At 40.9% G+C, this 21,086-nt stretch overlaps 1 protein-coding gene across 1 annotated transcript; it reads right to left on the reverse strand.

Moving 5' to 3' along the window:
• Positions 1 to 387: 387 nt before the first annotated feature.
• Positions 388 to 19,235, reverse strand: LOC142378995 (MICAL-like protein 2). The gene is made up of 16 exons (XM_075464035.1): positions 18,882 to 19,235; positions 15,209 to 15,257; positions 12,045 to 12,186; positions 11,770 to 11,957; positions 11,384 to 11,511; positions 9,275 to 9,994; positions 8,881 to 9,161; positions 7,659 to 7,722; positions 6,971 to 7,110; positions 6,698 to 6,762; positions 5,013 to 5,136; positions 4,781 to 4,883; positions 3,864 to 3,937; positions 3,676 to 3,790; positions 2,521 to 2,567; positions 388 to 1,895 (listed from the first exon to the last, which is right to left on the reverse strand). Exons 1-16 carry the CDS (start codon positions 19,022 to 19,024, stop codon positions 1,819 to 1,821), a joined length of 2,460 nt encoding a protein of 819 aa, XP_075320150.1. The 5' UTR covers positions 19,025 to 19,235; the 3' UTR covers positions 388 to 1,818.
• Between the last annotated feature and the right edge of the window lie 1,851 nt (positions 19,236 to 21,086).

The raw sequence follows: 21,086 nt of genomic DNA on the forward strand, positions 1-21,086 counted from the left end.
ATGAAAAGTCACATGCTGCCTCCTAGTGGTTTTACAGAGACTCTGCATCTGTGCTTCAGCTGGGGAATTGCAGTAAATAACTGACCAATTTTCATCTGAATTCAGTTAATAATAAGCAGTTGAATGAATTTGAATAATCAGGAAGTAATACATTCCTAAACTAATGGATGCAAGAGATACATAACCCCAAAACCACCATAGACCATGAATCACGACTGCCAGCTGAGCTGCGTTACCGTACTAATCATATTCTCGACTTAAGTTATACAGTTCTGTTTCTGTATGAAAAAAAAAAAAAAAAAAAAAAAAAAAAAAAGGGAAGATAAAATATAACCATAGAGTACAATGCGATTTTTTATATATATATATATATAAATGAAGTCAGAGTAAATTTACTGCAGTAATTTATTTCAAATCCAGGCCAGTTTATCCAGTCAATTATCAGACTGTTTTGAGTAAACACAGAATATGAACATATATACACAATCTCCACTTACATGTATAACCAAATAGCTCAGAAGTTTGACAGTAACACAAAAAAACTAAAAGGTTGACTCAATGCCTCTTGAACCTGTGATGACAAACACTATACAGTTAATTCAGCTGAGAAATATAAAAAAAACATACACGAATCCGGGTCCAATGTGGACTACATCTAGCATTCCTCTCACTTACAGACAACCAGTCAATGAAAACCTTATGAGTCACATGACACAAATGAGATTCCTCCTGCATGCCCACAAAAAAAAAAAAAATCTCACATTCAAGTATAACATTACTGGAAAGAAACAGTCACAGGTGAGAGAAAGAGCCGATCAGTTAAATTATCAATTATAGTTGTAGAGTTCATCAACATGTGTGGGCCTCTCCACTATTACAACCCGAGCCAAGGGCCGTCCTTATAGATTACTAATGTATCTGCAGGAATTTACGGCTGAACCACAGAGTCAATATTCTCTCACAGATTTTATATTCTCTTACTAAATCAATTCTTAAGAAAAAAAAAAAAAAAAAAAAAAGTCTGCTGTTAACAGAAATGATGAAAAAGAATTAAAAAAAAAAAAAAAAAAAAAAAACACTGCATGCTATGTTGTAGAAGAATGTTTTTGTCCTGCTCAACTGTGCCAAGACCTTTGCTTGGGAACCGTTAATATAGAATATATCCTTAACATGAAAAAGAAAGATTCATTGTAAAATAGTTCCTGTCCAAGAAAAATGTCTGAGGCCTGTGTTTATTCTGCAAAGAAAGGACACAAAAGTGATCAACAACAAGGCGAGACAGCAAGCCTTAACTTCTGGTTTGAAGTCTGGACTAAAACATGAGCAGAAGACGGCCGTCTGACCTCTGTTAGAGGTGCCATTAGCGTCAGTGTTACAGTATTCAACCAATGTTTCAATGAGTCGCACGAGTAAGAAGATGTAAGGAAGCAGCGAGTGTGTGTGTGTTTGTTTGTGTGTGGTGGGGGATGAAGTGTAGAGATTAAGACTGGAAGGAGATTAGAACTAAACAACCAGAGCACTGAACTCCATCACATCACGACAGGGGAGTCATTAACCCTCAAACATCATCCGTTTGTGTGTGCTAGTGTGTGCGTTACACTGGCAACCAGGAGTAATGTCAGATCTTGACTGATGCAGTCGACAGAGGGAAGGGCATTTTTTAAGAAGCACGGAAAATGATGACAGCACTCTGGCATACACACACATGCACGCACACACACGCTCGGTATCTGTGTCACACAATGAATCACAGGCTGAGCACACTGACAGTAAGCGGCAAGAACATCAAAGAGACACAGCGGTGTGTTTTGCGGAGCATCATCCCTCCTTCTTGCCTCCCCAGCTGAACAGTTTGGACATGGGAGACTTTTTCTTTGTTTTGTCCTTCTTGATATCTAAAAGAGAAAGAGAAGAAGACCACAAATAAACACAAACTTGCACAGGGCTGTACACAAAGTGAGAATGAACTGTGAAACTTTGGCATTAACTTTATTAATTAATTCCTCTGAAATGGCTAATCTTTAGCCCACCGTCTGCGTACTCTCACTGAAACATGACCTTTCACTGAAGTTCAATAAATCTCCTCAATTTCAGCTCCGCATTCCTGATCATGAATTGCAAATGAAGCCGGCTTTAACTCTGTTCTATCAGAGGGTCAAATTAACCGCCCGCATTATCCATTTGTGTAATAGGAACGATGCTGACAAAAAAAAAAAAAAAGCAGGGGAAGCATTGTGTTAGATGCTTTTTCCATTAGCTGACATTAGATCAAATTAAATGAAAACATTACCCAATGGCACCCTGAAAAATGCACCACAAGTTCCCTCACACGCACTGAAACTTCCATAAACCACAACGAGAATTTTATCCACTTCAATTAGAGATGCACATGATGAAAATTCACAGCTTCATCATTTATCAGCCAAATAAGTTGTGGGGACACTAAGGTTGTGATAACTAATCAACAGAACAGGGGCGGGAGGCGGGCAGTCGGAAAAAAAAAAAAAAAAAAAAACTCACTGAAATTCTTCATCATCTTGTTTAGCTCCTCATCTTCCTCTTCCTCCCTGAGACAAGGAAGCACACAGAGAGAACATAGATTAACGGCAGTCCATACCTGTGAGAGCATAAACTGTATTCATACAGTGTACCAAAACTGAGAACCAGTCAGTGTTAGAAATGGATTTAAAGGTTTCCTGTCGGTGCCCAGAACTCCTCACTTTGTGCTCATTTTCTGAGGGTTTTCACTTTCCTTTTGTTCTGTGACCAACTTGGCATACTGGGCTAACAAAATGTGTTGGTTTAGTATTGCTGTCCTAAAATTGAGGAGCGGTGTTTAAAGGGATATTTCGTTTTGGGGTTTTGATTTTTGGTTTTTTCCATGTGGGTTTGTGTGCAGTACTTTTGAGTAGTCAGGTTTTTGCCAGCAGTCATGACACTCTCCATTTGAGAATCAGGGAGAAATTCTAACCAGGAAGTAAAGCTAAGAGCTACTCAGAAGGGGACCAAAAAAATATAACAGTAGTTCAAGTGAATGCCATATATAGAAAATATTATACAGTTTTTAACTGAAGAACGCATCCATGCACAATGGCTGCTCAACGTATCCTGCCGCTGATCAGCTGGGACTCAGGAGTCCACCAGAAGCACAAACATGTAACATTCTTCAAATTTTTGCATGTGATGCGCAGCAGTGAGTAATATCCAACAAGTCTGACACAACTCCTAATGGACTCAGCCGATCAGTGGGAGGATACATTTAGCACCCAACATGCATGCAGTGACACAGAGCAACACGCATGTTGCTCGGTTGGCAAAACAACAAGTAAACGATAAAACTTTTTTTTTTTTTTTTTAAATCTGTGTAAAAATCAGTGTAGATAGCGTTTGCTCGTACTGCTATGACATTTTTGAGGTTTGAGTTGTTTTAGATGCCAAAAATGAGCTCTTATGTGGCTCCTTTACGAGTACCGGTAGCTATTTGCTGAGCCTCCACTTGAAAATCATCTTGATTCTCCAAACTGAGTGCTCTGACAGCTGTCTATTTTTTATTTTTATCTATTTTCTAAAAAGGACCATCCCTTTAAAAAGAACTCCACTTTGTATGCTGTAAATCTAAAACGAATTTAACCACGTTCACACGACAACCTCCCGTTTTTAAGTGCAAAAACTCACCTCAGTCTGTCCTCGTCCAGACCCTCAACAATAGCGTTTCTGTCATTGACAATCTCCACCAGTTTTTCCATCAGCTGTTCCTCTCTCTTCTTGTCCCAGGCCGTTTTCAAATGTTCTGTGCACACAATCAGAGTTTAGTTTTTTGCTTCTGCTGTAGACAGTGGAAACTGTTCCTCTGAAGTCCTCACCTGGTTTCTCCATCAGCTTCCTGAGCTCCTGCTCAACGCTGGGCTGCTGTTCCTCCAGGTCCTGAGTTCTTCCACTGCACATGATGAGAAACAGACAAACATTAAACATTTGTCAAGCAGCATATATTTTCAGACTGGACCAGGAAGATAACATTTTTTTAAAAAAGCAGATTTAAGGTGGTGCCTTGTTAGTTACTGTAGTGGCTTGCTGATCAATTCTAGGAAGTGTGGTGCACGTATCATAAAAAAAAGACTTAATGCCAGTTGCACCTTTAGGTTTTATCATTAGTTACATCAATATCATTTCAAACAGGCATCAAATGTTTGTTTTTTTTTAAGAAGTTTGGAGTAACAGTTGCTGATATACACGGCCAGCAGACATGCTCGAATATCGACTCTCCTGTTAGCTCTTTACCTGCTAAGTCTACTACATTAAGAATGAATTGAACTGTGTCTGCCAGCTGTTCAGAGCAGAGGAAGTGGTGTACAGAGAGGGAGTCAAAACCGAATAGTTGTAAGATGTAAAACAAAATGATGAGCAGCCAAAATACTGTAAGAGTGGTTATAATTCCTACATCATATGATTAAGCAGTTTTGTGGTGGCAACAAAGTGGCCATAAGTTATAATCCAAAAAGTTCTCATCACGTCCATCTCTAAGCCTTTTCAGCATTTATGCATCAAAAGAAGAAGTGCAGTGTATGCGTTTCTGAGCAGACATCCTGCCTCAAACTTCTGTTTGGTCGGTGAAGGCGGTGGGGGTGAGGTGGGGGCTGCCTCATTCCTTGCTGTGGGATGGAGGCGGGAGGACACTGGGAACTCAAACTGTCAACCTTCTGGCCACAAGTCTGTTTTGCAAATCGCTAAATAGTGGCATGCCCCTTTTTCTTGGTGTGTGTGTATGTGTGTGTGCACTCACATATACACGAGCTCAGACTCCCGACGCATGGCCACCTGCTTGTTCCTGATCAAGCTGAACCACTCAACCATAAGCTCATTCATGAGAGTGTCGTCGTCACCCTCTGAGACACAAAAAAAAAAACACACTCAGTTCGTCACAGGCAGACTCGGATGAGGGAGTGTATCTGTTAGTTCACATCATGTCCCGGACTAAAGAGGAGGCACGTACATTACGAGCGGGTTTATCTTACCTTCCTCGCTGCTGCGCAGCTTCATCTCCAGCTCAACACCTCTCCTCTCCAGTTCATTCAAACTATTTTCAATCTCGTGAAGCTCCCTGATGATGTCCTCTTTGGGAATGTAGTCTGGCTTTGTCTACACACATGGGCAAACAAAATTAAGCTTAAATTTCTATCACGTCATTGACACATAAATTACTTTTTTCTGACTTTATCATTTTAAGTTTTGAACTTCCTTACAGTTAAATGTTCAGCTCTGTACATTTCCTATTCCTTTGCCCTCAGCACCACCAAACAGCATTATCTGGCTAAATGAACAGAAGAATTCCAGGTAATATGCTTTCGCTCCTGTTGCAGCTGACCCAACGGGAGTCATACTGGCGCAAGCATAAACACACACAAGCAAGTCAGATATACAGCCATCTGTACATTCATTTTTATGAGCTTCCCCTGACCAAAGAAGGTCCAGCATCTTAAAGTTCATCAATCCTACTGGACTTGTAATATCAGTAAACTTCTTTTCTGGGTTGAACCTGGCTTGTACCAATGTTGTTTACTTTCTCTGTAAAGTGTTCCAGAAAGATTTTTGTGTTGAAATAACACAAGATAAACTGAACTGGACTAAATGCCAATGAGGTACTACACTTCCAGAGGGTTGAAATGGCAGCATCTTGACATTTTTCCACTTCGGCCAGTGGTTTGCAATCTGTTGCCTTTTGCAATACAACAAATAGCTGTTTGTTTATTTATAGAAGAGAATTGTATGGACTGCATTTAAAATCTGGAATTAGTTTAGGATTGCCCTGGTTTCATACCAAGTATTTCTGATCTGATAAAACAAAGGTGATCAGCAAAACAGGGGTATATCTATAATGTATTAGCATGTTTAATGGTAAGGCCTCCTGATTCTCTAAGCCTGTGTGTGACCAAGACCTCGGGTTTGTCACACTCTTTAATATGTGCAAGGCACAGTCTGTTACATGTCTATTGCAGTGGAAAATATTTCAGAATTTATCAGGATTTTGGCTTAAGACATTTTTTTTTTTTTAAATTCAATGCGGTCCTGCAAAATACCCGAATGTTGATCCTTTGTGAATCCCCTTAAAAAAATATGCTATACAAACGTATTTTGTCCATTTTCAAATGACTAATGCTACTTTGTGGAGATAATTCTGTATTTGGACTAAATTTGTGTTTGAATGATTTGACAAACACAACTATTGCTGAAATCTGCCAAACAGAGCAGAGGAGCACAGATGCTAGCTATGAAGAGCAACTTTGCAGCAGAGTACTGTAGACTGGTTTCATGCCCATGCATGGGAAGCCTCAGCCCAGCAGACAAAGTGTGCGTCTGTTCCCGCCCATGTTCCTGGCTTTAAAATCTACTTGTGCGACTGGGCAGAAAGATCGTGTGTCGAGACAGAGCGAGCGACAGAGCAAATCATTGCCATACAATTCTGGGTTCAAATGTGGGCATTTTAGCATTCGGTTTCAAGAATTTGTTGAAAAGTTCCAATTTTTAAAAGCAGCAAAAAAAAAAAAAGAAGAAAGTTGCTTGGATTGTATGAAAAGTTGCTAAATCAAGTAACACAAATGGAACATCGTCCCCAGATTGTGAGAGGGTGGTCCATGATTTCATTCAATCTGAGGATGGCAAAAATGAGACAAGCATAGTCTCTCCGTCAGAGGGTCATTACCTTAGAAATCTTTGACTCTGACTTGGTGCCGTTTGCAGTCTGCTCTTTCTGGCCATTCTGTAATCCTGAGTGGAAATAGGTAGAACATACAAAGTGATTTAATAAAGCTGAGAACAAATAGGGAGAAAACCCCTGGACAAAAAAATGGAAGTGATTGTATAAGTAACAATTCTTAGATTAATGTAAAATAGTGCTAAGAAGTGTTGTTCTGCTGCTTGTACAATTCAAATCTATTTTGAACAAAAATCTCAACACAGGTTACTACATTTTTACCCTTTGATGCTGGTGAAGTCACAGAAATGCTCGGGCTGGGGAGATGAGAGGAGGAAGAGGAAAGCCCGACAGAAGGCTGTGAAGTTTTTCCAGATCCATTAGGCCACGGTTTAGGGGAAGACTGTGGTGGGGCTGCAACTCTGTGGATGGATGAAGAAAAGAACAGGCCAAGAGTTAAAGAATTAAAACAACAGTTAATCTCCCTTTTTTTTCTTTGTTTGTCTTGCTACAGTCTGTAGCTTTGATTCATGAGAGTGAAAGTAAAGGTCATGTGGGGAGAAGAACTCTGAGCAATGAGCATATGTTGCACCACAGAGAACTCTGCTCAGTCCTGACACCATTTGGGGCTAACACGCATGTGGCGGAAGAGGAGAGACCGAGAGCTCCGACTACAAATGATGGCTGAGCCATTTGGAGGAGCAGCAGGTACAGGCTTCCTGTGGGAGGAATGTTTGGAGAGACGGATGGAAGACTGGAACACAGGCTGGATGGATGGACAAGACATCAGGAGAAAAAAAAAGGGAGCCCCGACAGTTAATGCTTCATGATGTTAATATGCTGAGAGCCCACCTGCGTACAGACACTCCCTGTTGTTATGACAACAGGAACGGGAGCCAGGCGTTAGGAACTGCTCCGAAACATAGAGATAGCGACAACACAAACAAAATAAGTATGTAAATAGTCTTACTTGGTTTCTTTGGAAACATGCTTGAGTTTTGACCTCCATTCCGCTGGAGACTCATTTTCTGACACTGTTGGAAAAAAAAAAAAAAAAAAAAAAAAGGGAAATTCATCAAAACAAACTAATTGTTTTTTTTTACTTTTCACCTACAATTAGGAAAGGAGGTCGTTTTTATTCCATTTGATAAACGGTCTGGATTTGCAAAATCAGTTCCAGTTAATGATTGTTTGTTCTGCATTCATTTCACTCTGACACAGAGTCGAGGATTGTTTTTGTTAGAAATCAGACAACTTTTAGTGGAATGAATTGGTGGCGTCATTAGATCGCAATTAGATTATTTTTCTCCAATTACCACTTCTTCGATTTTCTTTTACTTGTAAGCATTTTTGCATTTACTTTCCTCTGTGGCTTACTAAAGTAAGTCTTTTTCTTTTTAAATTCAGCAACAACTTTGAATGAAAGCTGATATACAAAATAGTTTCATAAGCAATTTAGTCTAATCATTTATTGACTAAATTAAATCATATAATGATATGATTTTGTTATGTAGGGTTTGCCCACTGTACATGGCTGCTTGCAATAAATCAATAGCACTCAATGCAGTCTCACACAGGTCACAAATATCTTTTACATACACTGACTTTAAAGTAACAGTAGAGCACATGAGCCTGTAGTCATCTTGAAGAGGCCACTAAGACACCATCAAAAGCCCACAAAAATGTCAAGCGCCTGTAAAGCTCAACAGTGTGGTGCGGGGCTGGGAACCAGGGAGGTGAACTGCAGTATCTCAGCCCCAGGGTGGAAACAAAAGTACTTCAAAATTAGTCGTTTTAATCATTTTAAGTAAATGACAGTGTTATGGTCCACACACTTTTTTTTTTGTATCATGGGTTTTATTTTCATCTATTTATTTATTTTTTCTTAAACCAATAAACCAACTCAAGTAGCCATGTTAATCTGAAGCCCAACCAAAACATTTAAAAAAAAAAAATCACACACACACATTAGCCAAACACAGCATTTCAGCACTAATGGACTTTGTGCCAGTTCCCTTATCAGATACAATGTATTTACTGTGTGTAATTATTCATCCTCTCATCCAGCAATGAAATGGATCAGGAGGGGAGACGTGGCAAAGGGGAAAAAGAGAAAACGCTGCACACCACAACACCAATGCCTACAATGACAGAATACTAAATGTACATTTATGAGTGTGTGTGAGTTTAACCTGATGTTTTGGGTGATGTTCTGCCGGTCTTTAGGCCTCCTCTGTCTGGAGTCCTGTCTGTGTTTCCACTCCTGCCGGCCGGGCTGCGAGCCGGGCTGCGAGCCGGGCTGCGAGCCGGGCTGCGAGCCGGGCTGCGAGCCGGGCTGCGAGCCGGGCTGCGAGCCGGGCTGCAGGGCTTCACAGGATGCAGGTCAGCGAGGAGTGATGGGTCTGCTTTCAGCCTCACCCTCCCTCTGACACCTTCTGTCTCCCTTTTAGGTGTCTCTACTTGAGACGGAGGCCTGAAAAGTGGTGGTAAACTCATTAAATGCCATTCTCCACCAGTAGAGGTCAGACTTAAACAGGATGTAAATATTAATCCTGTTCTTGAGTGTGTCTGAGGTTAACTACTTACTTGTCAGTTTTCTTGAGAGCTACAGTCGTCCACGGTGGCTTACTGTTGTTGTTATTATTGTGCTCCTCAGTTAGTTTCTTGGAGATGAAGGCCGCTGCTGATGCTTTTGTCTTATTACTCTCTTGGTTGTCTTGTTTCATGCGAGCCATGCCACCCACACCTGTTGTTTTAGCTGCATCCTTACTCTTATCCACATCCTTAACATTTACAACCACAGTTACAGCCTGACCTGCCGTGGCGTCCGGTGCCTTACCACTCAAACCCTGACCTTTATTTATGTCCATGCTGAAGGTTGTCGTCTTCTTCTCTTCCTGGTTAGGAGTGTTATCTGACTGGAAGAACTTTAGCTTGTTCTCTCGCGTCTTGGCCGCAGCAACTAAAGTACGAGGAGCAGCGGTGGGTCTGGTGCTGATTGAGGTGGTCGTGGTGAAGGTGGTGTTATGAGAAGGTGTGGATTTGGAGACGAAGGCTGTCGGACTTTCCTTAGCAGCAGAAGCGAGACCTGATGCAGGCCTGGAAGAAGGCAAAGTAGAAAATGTGCTGGAGACACTGGGAGGACTGCTGGGTTTCTCCATCAGCCATGCTGTTCCCAGTCTGGACGGTGTGTGAGCCGGAGTTGTTGTGTTGGCTTTACTGGAATCAGGTTGTGGAGTGTATTTGGAAACATGACTGTTTGTGGGTAAATCCCATAGCGGTGAGCTTACGTTTGTTGATAGCAACCTGAAATAGAGAAAACACAACGTGGGTACATGAGGAAAGTCTTCCAGTGCTCATGTTTTAACTCGAACACTGTCCTGCAAAACCAAAATGTTGCAACTTCAAATCCTTCACAATCAAACCAAGACCTGAACCTGACATTGTCACAATTTATCCTTTCATAAGAGCTCCGTAATGTCACTGACATCTGTGAGTCATATGAAAGAAATCATTTCCCAAATGGCAGTTATTGCTAGCTAATTAATTAACCTCAGGTAAAGTCAGTAAGCTTGTGTACCCTTTTATCCGCTTTTGTAAATTTCAAAATGATGGTCAAACAACTGAGAGGGTTGAGTTTGTGATCTTTGGTTTGGTGCTTCTTTTCCACTTTAAATATAAGGTTGAGCCGAAAGAGAGAAAATATTACAGAACAGAATAAAATAGAAAGACTTACTCTGACTGAAGTGAAATTAGGTTAATCTTTAATCCAATGTTATTCTTACTGACTTACTGATTAAAAAGAAAAAGGTTATCTTTGATGTAGATCAAGGAAAAGAAAACTTGTGGTGGAATGTGTCCAAGTAAACCGACTCAGCTCAAGTAAAAAAAAGGTAGAGGTTAATATTGGACTTGTTACCTCACTACATTTATCTGGCAGCATTAGTAACTGGTTAACTTACCAATTGATGGTTAACGCACAATACATATAAGGAACTTAGAAACTAAGGATTTGCTGAAGCAGTTTAGATAAATACAGCTGAAACGGTAAGGCCCTTCATCATTATCTTGATGAATGCACAGAGCGCGCCTCAGGGCATTTATCAATACTTTCTGAATTTTTACTGAACTCTGACTTAATGGGGAAGATAATCAGCAGATTAATTCACACTGAAACTAATCTTTTGTTGCAGTTGGACACCAAATTTAAAAAATGAGCTCCACTTCAGCCAACTCCAACAGTAAAATCCTGTTTTATATTAATGTGTGAGTGAAGTGTGCAGACACAGGGACCATTTTCTGCACCACATACTTTTGCAGTGAACCCTTCACTTTTTTACTTGGAACACTGTACTTTTGCATGGTGATATTGTATAGTTTGCTTAAAAAATATATATATATATATAAAATATTTATGTATCCAATCAATCATCATTTTTTTTGCAGTAAATGTCTTCAGTGACAGAAGTTCAATGCAAGTTTGCTGCAAATCCATTAAAGGTTTGCAAAAAATAAAAATTGGCCAATAATAATTTACAATTGTTTCATAATTATAATGATTTCCCCAGAAAATGTAACTAAACAAACAGACTTAATTAGTTTGCAAAGGCCATTTTCAAATTACAAAGACAAGTCTTTGATAATTCTGGATGCAGATTCACTTTGATCAAAATTCAGCAGCATCGCTGTCCTTACTTTGCGCAGTGTCTGTGATAGAGCTTCCCCTCCACTAGATGTCGCTGCACCAGGTGGACATGTTTCTGACAGGACACACATTTGTTACTCAGAGTGCCCGTCGGATGGGATTTCTCAACATGAGCATCCTAGAAGAGAAAGAAAGAAGAGAGGTCCTGATGAGGAACTACCCTCATGAAAAGATACTCATGTTCATTTTGTACTGGCATGTTCATCTACTGCAACTGCCAAAGCTAAGCATTGCTATAGTCATTTAGGTTTTTCTAAATGGCTTTGACTTGTTGAATTTCCAAAAAAAAACACTTTTGTACTTCAAGGATTTTGGAAATCAAGCACGGTATCTGAATTAGAAAAGCAGTACGAGGTATCCATGTAGCATAGGTTACCTGTGTTGAATTTCTGATCTGCTTTGGTGAAGGAGAGGTCTTTGAAATGTTGGAAGAGGGAGGTGGGCTGTTCTCTCTTGCCGGCTTAGCAGAGGGAAACACCTTGGACACCGCAGGCTGGTTCTTCTTCCCAGACGGCTCATTGGTGGGGCCCTCAGCTGGACGCTTTATACCTCCCATCCCACCAACTGTGTGCACACACAGATTTCAGAGATGAGCCCAGGAGAAACGGGCAGAGGCAAGGACGGACACAGAGATGCACTATCAATACTCACTGGGGGAGCGTCCATGGAAGTAGTTGTAGTATTGCGAGACGTAGGTCAGAATGCTGAGACGATCCGGAACCTTAAGAGCCACCATGTCTTCTGCATCCAGCAATGCTGGAATTCCCAGCTCCTCTTCTGCAACCCTAAATGCCTGCAAATAAAAGTAAACTTTAAAAGGTCAACGTCCCATGGAAACAAAAAATAAAAGTGTCCATAAACATTTCCAAATCTTTACAAGCTTCCAACACCACCGTCAAGGCATCCTTTTAGAGAATGGGTGTCATAAAGGTAATAATGAGGTCAATGAATAAGATAGCAATACATATTCTGTAAATTTACGTAAAATTCACTTGATTAAAGGGATAGTTCGAAGTAGATTCACCCTAGGGTCATTTGAACCGTGACATCCAGCCAAGTAGCCCACCCGAAGTTTTTTTCGATCTTGGCTGAACATCAGCTGAGTTACCCCAAATAGCTTAGTACAAGCGCTAACGGACCCTGGCAGGATCTCCAAAATTACCGCACTAAAATCACATGCCATGACACCAAACTTCTACAGTAGAACAGATATGGTCTGTACTCACAAAACGATGCATTTGGAAGTTTGTACATAGTCCAGGAGTTTATTATCATCAAAACAAGCTTGATAGCTTCTCTGCTGCTAAAGCTGCGTCGACGTCACTTCCTTGATCTGGGAGCTTCAATATAAGATGAGGGTTGATCTACTACTGTAGACAACAAAGTATATGCTATATTCTACATGTTTTTTAATGAATTTTTTATGTTGTAGAGTTGTGAAATTATTTTTTCAATGGAGAAATTGAGCAGCCTTGCTTTGTTGTCTACAGTAGTAGATCAACCCTCATCTTACATTGAAGCTCCCAGATCAAGGAAGTGACGTCGACGCAGCTTTAGCAGCAGAGAAGCTATTAGGCTTGTGTTGATAATAATAAACTCCTGGACTATGTACAAACTTCCAAATGCATCGTTTTGTGAGTACAGACCATATCTGTTCTACTGTAGAAGTTTGGTGTCATGGCATGTGATTTTAGTGTGGTAATTTTGGAGATACTGCCAGGTTCCATTAGCGCTTGTACTAAGCTATTCGGGATAACTCAGTAACTCAGCTGATGTTCAGCCAAGATCGAAAAAACTTCGGGTGGGCTACTTGGCTGGATGTCACGGTTCAAATGACCCTAGGGTGAATCTACTCCGGAGTATCGCTTTAAGACAGACTGTGGTGAGTAGTAAGACAGGAATTTACAGAATAGACTCACATTCACCAGTTCCTTGGAAGAAGAAGAAGAAGAAAACAAGCAGAGACAAGCCAAGGAGCACCAGAGTGGTTATGCAGTAATCAGATAAGAGAGTCAGAAAAACTCAATATCTTCTTATGTGATTAATAAAGCAGTTGCTCAAGAGTACTTTCAGTAAATTCAGGGTAGTGAAAATTTGGTAATTGTTGCCAAATTTGAGCTTTCACCTCCCATGAGCACTTTCTCCTGTTTGTTCCCCTGTTAGATCTATTGCCAAAATCAGACCTCAACACCAAAGCCCGAGCATAAAATGAGAGTAAAGAATGCATCAAAGCAGCCAAAATCACAGCGCCCACACTGAAACACTGTGTTTGGCAAAGACTTGCGTGTGTGACCAAACATAATGTGGCGCTGAAGCAACATCCAGAGTAAACAGACATGTAAAAAGCAACAGATTTGACAATAAAGTATACTTTTAGATCATTTTCTCACATGGCAACCACTTTAATTTCATACAGTTTACATATTTTAGCAACAACTTCAACTCAACAACCACTTAAAAGCTTTTATAAAGCATTCCACTGCTTCTCTCAGGGTTCATCGACGTTTAATATATGAAAAAGAAAAAACATCCTCTATTCAAATGTTGTGAACCATGTCTCACAATGCTTGTTATATTGGTATGCGGGTCAATTTGTGACAAATCATCAGTTTCAGTTTCAAGAGCAAACTGTCCTGCGTTTCAGATTTACTGAAATCCATTTATTCACTTGAATTGTTAAATTGAATTTATTTTCCAGACGAAGTCTCACACATGCATTTCAGGCCTACGGTTCTTGTGTTTTAAGGATTGAGTATATGCCATAAAAACAACACTTCCACAAAACTGGTTAAATTGTTATACAATTTCAACTTTTAGTTGCTCCACCAACTGGCCTGGGATAAGATAGAAAGTAGATGTTCACTTTGGGATTAATAAAGTACTATACAATTCATTGAATTTAATTCAGAAAGCAAAGACTTACCAACTCGGGAAAGTGAGCACACGGATGTAGACTAAATGTCCGTGTAAAAATGATGTCTTGTGCTCCCTGAACCATCCATTTACAATTTGAGCCCAATATATCCAGTTATTGTCATGTTAGAATGTGCCACAGAAGAAAAAAAAAAAAAAAAAAAAAAAAAGGAAGGAGTAAACCTGGAAAAGGGTATCTAGTCTTTCAGCATATTCAGTTAGTCAGCTGACCTCAGTTTTTGGGCACATGGTGCTGCTGGACCTGAGCGACTGAAGCAACATCGGATCATAACGCCGCCCCCACAACCTTGTACAGTAGGAATGAGGCATGATGGGTGCAGAACTTCACCACTCCTCTTACCCAGGAGAGCCCATCACTCTGGAAACAGTAAATCTGGACTCATCTGAGCCCATTTTCTTTATCAATTGCACCAGAGTCTAATCTTTTTGCTCCCTGCAAACAGAAGACATTTTTTCCTCGACCAGATAAGGGTTTTTCTTAAGGCTACTCGACTGTTTAGCGACTGTTTAGTCACAATGCCTCATCTTTGCATTGCGCATGTGGAAATGCTCTTCCACAGTTAAACGCTGCCAAAAGTTCTACTTTAGATCATCTTTGATTTCACCAAAATGTCTAAGTGATCGCGACCGTTCAGGATTTTCTGCCGACTATATTTCTTCCTCAGAGATGATGGTTCACTGCTATTCTTCCAGGTTTTCATGTGTTGGACAGTTTTTCACCCAGTTCTAGTAGCTCGGTTATTTTTGTTTTGCTTGATGCGGACCATTGATTGTGGAAGACCTTTCTCTTTCGGGGGGGTGGGGGGGGGGGCAGTGTAATCAACAGTTAAAGTTTCGGACCTACAACACCATCAGAAAAACTGAACGAAAACATGTCTTACCAGCTTGTTGTTCTCGTAGACATTTTCCTTTTTCAAAGAATCAAAATTTCTGCAACAGAACAGACACAACATGAGCAACAAAGCATGTGATCCAACTTTCTCACTGCCCTCATTTATTTACAAGCACAATGGAGGGAGCATGTCTTCATTAGTCATGCATAGCTTCCTTCCTGCGACATGACAGTGAGACAGATCAGCATTGTGACTGCTGTGTCACTTATCCCACGCTCCAAAACTGAAAGCAACACAAAGCCCAGCCTACATTAATCACAGGGTCTATGTTGAGCAAGTGGAGCACAGTTTTTAACCAGTGTTTAGGCTTTTATCACGTTGTTCAGGCTGGGGGTAGAAACTAGAGTGGAGAAAAGTGGAGAAGCCTCATTTCGTCTTCAAATGACCGTGTGTTAATTTAGCTCCCTGCAAACAAAACGAGGAGTGAGGAAAAACAAAGAGCAACTTGCCCAGATTCAGTTTGTGATAGTGAGTTAAGAATTTGGAATATCTGAAAAATTAACCGTCAGAGCTTATTCAGACCAGCATGTAATTCATAGTAGCTTCCAGGTACAAACCCATTGTTGCCTGATGGAAACTCCGTCTGTAATCAAAAATGTTCTGGTTTTCAAGGACTGACCTTTCTCTTTCTGTTTCCTGCAAGACTCAACAAAGATAAACACCAGACATTTTCCTTTCAGCGCTCTGAGCACAACTGGGATGATATCTTATAGACCACACTATTATATGATAAATAATACTTTGATCAGTAAAGGAAGAAAAATAACAGATATTTATCACTGCATAAAATACCCCCCAAAAATAATCAGCTTTATGGAATGGATTTACATTAAATTAATCTTAACCTCAACTTTACTTAAGATTAATAAGTTATTTAAACATTTTCCTTTCAAAACTGACAACTACAGTATTTGGACTGTTTAACAGTTGGATCTACTTCTCAAATATGTCAGATTAAAGGCTCTTAAGGAAGCAAACAACAATTGGATAACATTATTAGTCATGCTTTCAAGGTATCCTCGATGTTTAATCCATTCAAACTTGATTCATCAGACTAAGGTTACTTTTGAAAAGAGAATTGTTTAAGAATTTAAGACACACTTTCTAACATTTTTCAGGAAACTCATGTTTAAGAGGATTTTTCTTTTCTTTAAATAAGCTATGGGTCTGAACGTGTCAAGTTTAAATCTTTTGAGCACTCGACTTCTTTTTTTAGCTCAAAACAAAGATTCTGCGAGGAGAAAAAAAAATCCTCTAAAATAAGAGAAGAGGAAACCTGACAGAAATAGACACATGGAGGGAGGCCAGCTGCCTTTACCAATTGGACAGACTGAAAAGAACAGAGTGAAAAAAACATTGGCCGGGAGACTTTGGTCTGTAACTTCAGATTAAAAACATGAGGCTCCAGAACCAGAGATAAAGACATCTTATAGAGTCTAGCTTTAGCACTGAACCCATCATCTCCAAGGCCATAAGAACAACCAGTCAGTGCAATCAGACTGAAAAACCTGAAGTAACCAGGAATGTCTCCTCACCTGCAGAGCAAAGCTAGAAGCAACTGACCAGAAGATGCTGTTATCTACAGGCTGACAGCCCACATTTCCCTCTGACTGCTCATGACGTCCATTAGACCTACATCACCAAGCTAACAGTATGCAGAGTTGGGTGTAGCTACAGCTAGACTTCAACCTGACCATTTAATCGGACCGCTATCCTTGTCCCAGTATACATGCACGGGAGTGGAATCAAGTTATTGACTGAACAATGTCTGATGCTGCAACACTGTGGACTGCATGAAGAAACATTCAAGACATTCTGACACTTCCATCTTTCCCTTTGAGACTTGGTCGTTCATCTAAGTGAAGCGGAATTCAGTGCACAGACGTCGTCTTAAAGTTACTGAACTGGTGATTTTGTCAGATGATGCTGTGATAGTAAAGCAATTTACAATTGATTTTAATCAGAGCAGAGAAACACTCTAGAAATGCTTTAAGCGACCACAGACTGTCACAGTTTCAGACGCATTTAGCTGCCTGGCAAAAGAAACTGAAAAATATGTGAATGAGAGCAGCTTCATTCAGAGTTTGGCTGTATTAAAATAAATTACTTACATGATGCTGTCCTTACAAATAGATGGCATTTTGAAGCATCCATGAGGCACCTAGGGTCATTTAAGTCTAGTTCAGTGTATACATGCATGAGTGATTTGATCCCCAAGTGCATTATCAGGCGGCTTTGAGAAGATTGATTCGGTACAATTTTGCTCCAACTTACACGATATATATATATATATATATACACATACATACATACATACAACAACATGCTCGCTGAATGAGCCCAAAAACTGGGCTATGAAGAGTTTGCAACTCAGGCTGCTGTGAATTTTTGACAGGTTCTGCGACCAAACTACGAAGGTTTCTAGATGAGAGGAAACTTAAGTCGGTACTGATTGACTAATTTAGAAGTGAGAAGTCCTCATGATTCTGGATGAGAAGAAAAAAATCTTCTGCTGCTCAACAAATTGACGGTCCCGCCACGCTACAATGTTTATCTTGCCTTTATGTTACGAACAGCTATGTCAACACATGACCCCATAGTAACTTTCCGTTACAACTTTGGGAGCAGTGTGTCGATATTATGTGAACAACCTGGAATATAGTTTCTCTTGTTTGTGTTGTGGTCTTGTTAGGCCTTTAGCTTTGCCCTGCAGCAGAAGAGACAAAAGACAAAGTGAACAAAGAGCTGCTTTTGAGGTGGAATGAAATTGAGTGTAGACAACAGTGAAGATTGATAGGCGCGGCCATTGTCTGTGCTCCATAAATCTACTTCTTCATTTTCACAGCAGTAGCTGTTCCCTCTCTAGTTTCATGGGCTTACAGCCACACATCCTACCTAAATAAGTAAATTGACCTTATCCTGTCAAAAGGTCAGAAAGACACAGGAGGACATTGGTCCAGGGAACAAGAAGATGCCATCAAGACTGCAGACAAGTTGTGCGCTAATGAAAAATGGATGGAAAAGGATTTAAAAACTCTGTTTCACTTCTAACAGCAGCTGCTGAGTAGGACCTCTTGTTTGAAATGTTTTGAGTGAAATGTATAGATTTTTTTTGTCTTGTAAATTTTCCACTTTAGGTGTTTGTATGCTTACATTACATCATTACATGGCATCTTTACAGTCATTATTTACTTCCCTATACTTTATGGCTGTTGCTCTTTGACCGTTCTCTGTCCAACTGTCAGATCACACATTTAGTCAGAGTCTGTAAGTGTAAAGGCACATTGGTCTAATACGTGCTCATAAGAATGAAATCCGGTTCAGATGTGTAGACACACGGTCTTTAAAACCCCTAAATGACAACCAGACCTCTGAGGGACCGCGTGGTTACACACTGGCCCCTTTGGTCCCTGCGCTCCGCTGAGTCCACAGCTGAGACCACAGCGGAGCCCTTCCTCCTGGTTTTCTTACCAACCCACGGAGCTCAAGTTTGTTCTTTCATCAAAAACGCTTGAAATCTTCCATAAAGTTGGGAGTAAAACCACTGACAGTGTTTCTACGGTTAACAGCGCGGCACGGACAGGATTCATCTAAAAGAACATGAAAACCGGATTCATTTTCTCTTAGTTCCTGCCTTGCTCTTAGTGTCAGCTCTACTTACATGAGATCCGGTCTGTGTTTGTGGATGAGGGCGCAGAAAGCCAAACCGTCCCTGAAGGACGTGGTCATGTTTGTGATGGACACATCCCGGTACCCCTCACACCGGACCCGGCACCACTGCTGCAGAGCCTTGATGGCCGCCATCCCGGAGAGCGGAGCCGGACTGGTCCGTGCGTGTGTGCAGCGGAGCCGCTGTAGCGCTCACTGAGCTCTCCCCCGCCTCCCTCCGTCAGCAGTCTTCAAAAAACTTTCCACAGCAGCTCTGGACACAGCAGATCCGGGAAAACAACAAATTGACTTAATGTGCGTGTGTGGGAATCACCTTTTCGCGTCTAACTGCTTGTGACACCTGCGGAACGTCGACGGTGACGCGGCGTGGGTGGAGTTCTTTGACCTCTTTCTGTAATAGTCACACTGCCCTTTATATGCAGCCGAAACTCCAGAGCTTTTAAACATGTCAAGTCAAACTAAAGGAGAACATTTTTCCAGAAAGTTTATAAAAATCTTCTCATCAAAAAGTTTGGAAATGAATCCTATTTGTGTCGCTGGCTGGATTTATTTTTAATCTCATCCAAGAATGACTATACTGTAAGGGTCATTCACCCTATGCTTGTGTTAATTATGTGATATTATGTCATTAATCCCCTAATCATTAAAACCCACAAATAACACCAGAAGCATGCAGGGAACAGCCTTTCTTAAAACTCTTGTTAAGTGGGCAGACCTTTCTTACATAATCTCTGTTGTGGTTCATGTGCAGCTATTTTAACAGAGATGTGTGAAAACACCTCATCAGGTATGATTGCAGCTTCACCCAATCAGCCTGTCTGGTCCTGTTTAGCTAGGTGTGTTGGTTACCTGACACCTGCCCTCCTCATAAAGGCCGCTGGGCGACAGCGGCTTTGTTTCTGCAACTCAAACATGTGAATACCTGCATAGACAACAGCGTTTCTGCTTCTTCACTGCAGACTCGTCTTCTACATTTGATCTGTTGCAGTCTACCAAGTGGATTTTTTTTTGTTTTTGGATTATGTGTTAATGTAAAAAAAAAAGGATTGAAAAATGTTGCTGGTAACTGGGCAACAACGTGGCCACTCATAAAACACAGCAAGTGTCCGTCAGCCAGACATCATCCTCCTTTGCTGACGTAGTTTCTCCTAATGTTTCACTTTTCTCTGACAGTCTTATCATCATTCACTCTTTGAATTGTGTCATGTTTTAGCCAAACTTGATACATGACTGAGCAACCATAAAAAAAAGTTTTCATTTCACTTATACACCAAAGCAGCTGGAAGATTATGAATATACTTAATTTGTTTAGCTTTTTGCCTTCAACACTTTGGTCATCTCTGGTCCTTTTCGATGTGCTTTAAAAATAGAATTGATTTGATTATTACCACCAGCCTAATAGCAGCCGAAACAGCTCCGACCAGTCAGGGCGTGAACAAAGAATATCTCTTGAAGTGTCTGGTATCAGGACTTTTGTAAATAGATTCTCTGGGCCCTGTGAGTTGTGGTGTGGGGCCTCGCACCGATGCAATCGGCTCCTGTCAGATTGGTATCTGGAGAAGCTGTAGACCAGGGATGTCCAAAGTCGGTCCTCGAGGGCCGCTATCCTGCAGGTTTTAGATGTTGCCCAGCTTCAACACACCTGATTCAGATCAGTGCATTATTAGCAGGCTTGTGCAGAACTTAACAATCTGTTGAAGAGATCCATTTAATCTGAATCAGGTGTGTTGAAGCAGGGCAACATCTAAAACCTGCAGGACAGCGGCCCTCGAGGACCGACTTTGGACATCCCTGCTGTAGACTAGCATTGCACCTCTTTGTCGTGTTCGGTGTTCCCTTCCTACGCAGATTGCAGGTCTCACTGCTGACCCGCAGCAGGATGCTGGTTGTGATAGGTGTGCAAATAGTTTAGCAAGGCAGTGAGTTTAGTAACATCTATGTGATTGCCTGGAGTTGGGATTCTCCGGCAGAACACTGCAACCAAAATTGTAGAAAATGGAGCTGTCTCAAAAGCTGCAGCTGGGGTCAAATTGCTCTTGCATTCATACACTCAGGTGGACTCAAACTGGCCTAGGTGCTCCATCAATGCTCCACAGTTCCCATAGAGTACACAGAAAGAGAAGTCGGAAGCGATAAAGAATAACCACCAGGGATTGCGTGCCTCTTTTTGCCATAACAGTAAATTGTACGTTTATAT

This window comes from Odontesthes bonariensis, chromosome 4 (assembly GCF_027942865.1).
Source record: "Odontesthes bonariensis isolate fOdoBon6 chromosome 4, fOdoBon6.hap1, whole genome shotgun sequence".
NCBI classification, from domain to species: Eukaryota; Metazoa; Chordata; class Actinopteri; order Atheriniformes; family Atherinopsidae; genus Odontesthes; species Odontesthes bonariensis.